This window comes from Arachis hypogaea, chromosome 3, assembly GCF_003086295.3.
Source record: "Arachis hypogaea cultivar Tifrunner chromosome 3, arahy.Tifrunner.gnm2.J5K5, whole genome shotgun sequence".
Classification (NCBI taxonomy): domain Eukaryota; kingdom Viridiplantae; phylum Streptophyta; class Magnoliopsida; order Fabales; family Fabaceae; genus Arachis; species Arachis hypogaea.
The window spans coordinates 135,533,436-135,536,461 of NC_092038.1; the positions used below are offsets into that span (position 1 = coordinate 135,533,436).

Here is a 3,026-nt window from a genome sequence, read left to right on the forward strand (position 1 = left end):
AATATATATTAAAATATAAAAAAAATTAAATAATATATATTTATACATAAATAATTTTTACGTATATATAATATTTATTAAATAAAATACACATCACCTCTCGTAAATAAAAGTGTGAATAATAATAATAGTAATAATTAGTAACAGTTTTATTAGAGAATTAATTAAGAGAATTAACTAGAGACAATTAGATGAAAAATAAGAGGTCTTTTATTAAAAAAATAATTTTTTATTATTCTAATTTTTTGAATTTTAAAGTAAAAAATATAAAAAATTAATTTGAGTTGATGACTTAAATTGTAGTTGACTCTTTATACTTTTTTTAATTAGTGATGTTTTGGTTTAAAAATTATGCTAAATAACTAACAATTTTTTTAAATAACATGAATAATAGACTTTAAAATTGGCCAATTCAAATAAAATACACTACACTCCAAATTACTTATCTAAATCTTAATATTAGAATAAATATCTACAAACTTAATAAATTGAATATCTGATATCTATTATTCATTGTTTAATATTTTCATTCTCTACCTGTATTTTTCTATTGTTTAAAAGAAAGAAAGAGAGTATCCTAAAAGTTGTAGTACAAGTGAGAGTCTCCCCGGTCTATAAAAATGGCAAATGGCATTGTTGGTTCCCTCTCTCCTTGAGCCTGCTTAATAGTTTGTTGTCTTTGCTTTCCCCTTTACTTGTACTCTCCACTACACTCTGCCGCAAACATATTGGACCACAAAACTAAAAACAAAAAACAAGCCTTTCAAGTCTTCATCATCATCAGCATTCCACTGACTAGTTTTTGAAGTTGCAGACAGGTAGAATTCAAAAATGGGCAGGTCACCATGCTGTGAGAAGGTTGGGTTGAAGAAAGGGCCCTGGACTCCCGAAGAAGACCAAAAGCTCATGTCCTATATTGAAAAACACGGCCATGGAAGCTGGCGTGCTTTGCCTTCCAAAGCTGGTAACTAATAATAAATATACATCACTGTGTAGCAGCAGCAGTAGTAGTAGTAGTAATGAAGAAGGATATATAGTAATAATAATGGTTCCCATCTCATATATTGATGATATATATGTGTCTTTTTTGGGTAAACCCACCAGGACTCCAAAGATGTGGAAAGAGTTGTCGACTCAGGTGGACTAACTACCTCCGACCTGATATAAAAAGAGGAAAGTTCAGCTTGCAGGAAGAGCAAACCATTATTCAGCTTCATGCCCTTCTTGGAAACAGGTATATACCCCATATATATCTATATCATCAATATTCATCACCACAAACAGTAAATATTAATGACTAGCACGTAAAAGGTGTTTTGAACTTTTGACGAACACATAGTGGGCATGTATGTATACAGATGGTCAGCAATAGCGGCTCAGCTTCCCAAGAGGACGGACAACGAGATCAAAAACTACTGGAACACGCACCTAAAGAAGAGGCTAACAAGAATGGGAATAGATCCCACAACCCACAAGCCCAAAACTGATCCCATCGGCGCTGGCTCAGACACCAACTCTTCGCAATCGAAGGACTTAGCGAATCTGAGCCACATGGCGCAGTGGGAGAACGCTCGTCTTGAAGCGGAAGCCAGGTTGGTGAGAGAGTCGAAGCTTCTTCTTCAGGTCCAGCAGACACAACAAACAAACACAACACAACCTCCTCCGGCGCGCCTCGTCCTTAACAAGATCACGGCTGCTCAACAACAGCCCTTGCTTCCGCCCTGCCTTGACGTGCTCAAGGCGTGGCAGAACTCATGGTCTTCCAAGCCGCAACTGTCCGTACCATCAAGGGAAAATTTCAAGATGCATAGTATGTATGCCATGATGCTCTCCACTGATGAGAATCTTGAATCTCCAACTTCCACCTTGTGCTTTCCCGGAGGCGCAAGTGGAAGTAGCGCCATGCTTCCTATCATGTCCTCCACAACCACCTCCGCCACTACTATCACAGTAGATGCTCTCAACGAAAACTTACTTAATCCTTCTCTCACCAAAACTAAGATTGATAGCAACGGCACCATGGTAACCCCATGTGACGAAGGAGTGTTCATTACGAAAGGAGGTAATAATAATGAAACTGACTCATCATGGTACATGTTGAAACAGAACAACCCTGAAATAGAACTTGATGACGATGAAATAGTGGAAAATAATAATAACAACAATAATAACAGCTTCAGAGATGACGACATCATGGTGGCAGTGGAAGCATTCAGAGGAAGAGGCGGAGGGGGTTACGACGGTGTTAATGTTGTCCCACCAACACTGTCCTCAACCGGCGATGTTGTGGTCATGGAAGCAGGACTCATATGCAGTAGCAATAACAACAACGGTGATGATGATGCCCACATGCCTTACCATTCCAACGACACCTTGGCAATCATCAATGATGGTGATGGAAGCATATGTAACGTCAGCCTCGAAGAGAATAAGCATTATTGGAACACCATACTTAACTTGGTCAATGATGCTCAAGTCATGTTCTAATCCCCGCATGTTTAATTTCCTTTTTTCCCTTTTTATTTATTTAATCATGTTAGGGTTATGTTAGGGTTAGTTGAAATGTTTGTACCACTTTTTTCTTTCTTTTTTTTTTTTAGTTATTATCATTATGTACTCATTGCTTCATTATTATAAGATAAAGAATAATTTTTCTTCTTAATTAATATAGTAAAAATAACTTATTCTATTATTACTCTAGATTAACATAGCCATAATTATTGTGCCAGAACTTGTCATATGCATGGAAGAAGAATTGAATGGATATAGGTGAAAGAATTAAAGTAAAACTTTCCCTTCATCTATAGTTAAAAATAATATGGATAAGAGAAATGTTAGAAGATTAATAAAATTTATTATTTTTAGTTCGTAGTTAGTTATTAATATTTAAAAATATGGACTAAAAATATGTTGTTAGATTATTAGATTAAAAATTAGATTAATAGTTAAAAATAATAATAAAAAATAATAAATTTTAATAATATTAAAATATTTTAATATATATAATACAATATTTCTGGCAATAA

At 34.8% G+C, this 3,026-nt stretch overlaps 1 protein-coding gene across 1 annotated transcript; it reads left to right on the forward strand.

Annotated features, from left to right (window-relative positions):
• Nucleotides 1-662: 662 nt before the first annotated feature.
• LOC112734113 (uncharacterized) lies at nt 663-2,821 on the forward strand. Its single transcript, XM_025783318.3, has 3 exons — nt 663-964; nt 1,105-1,234; nt 1,359-2,821. Exons 1-3 carry the CDS (start codon nt 832-834, stop codon nt 2,485-2,487), a joined length of 1,392 nt encoding a protein of 463 aa, XP_025639103.1. The 5' UTR covers nt 663-831; the 3' UTR covers nt 2,488-2,821.
• Nucleotides 2,822-3,026: the final 205 nt, after the last annotated feature.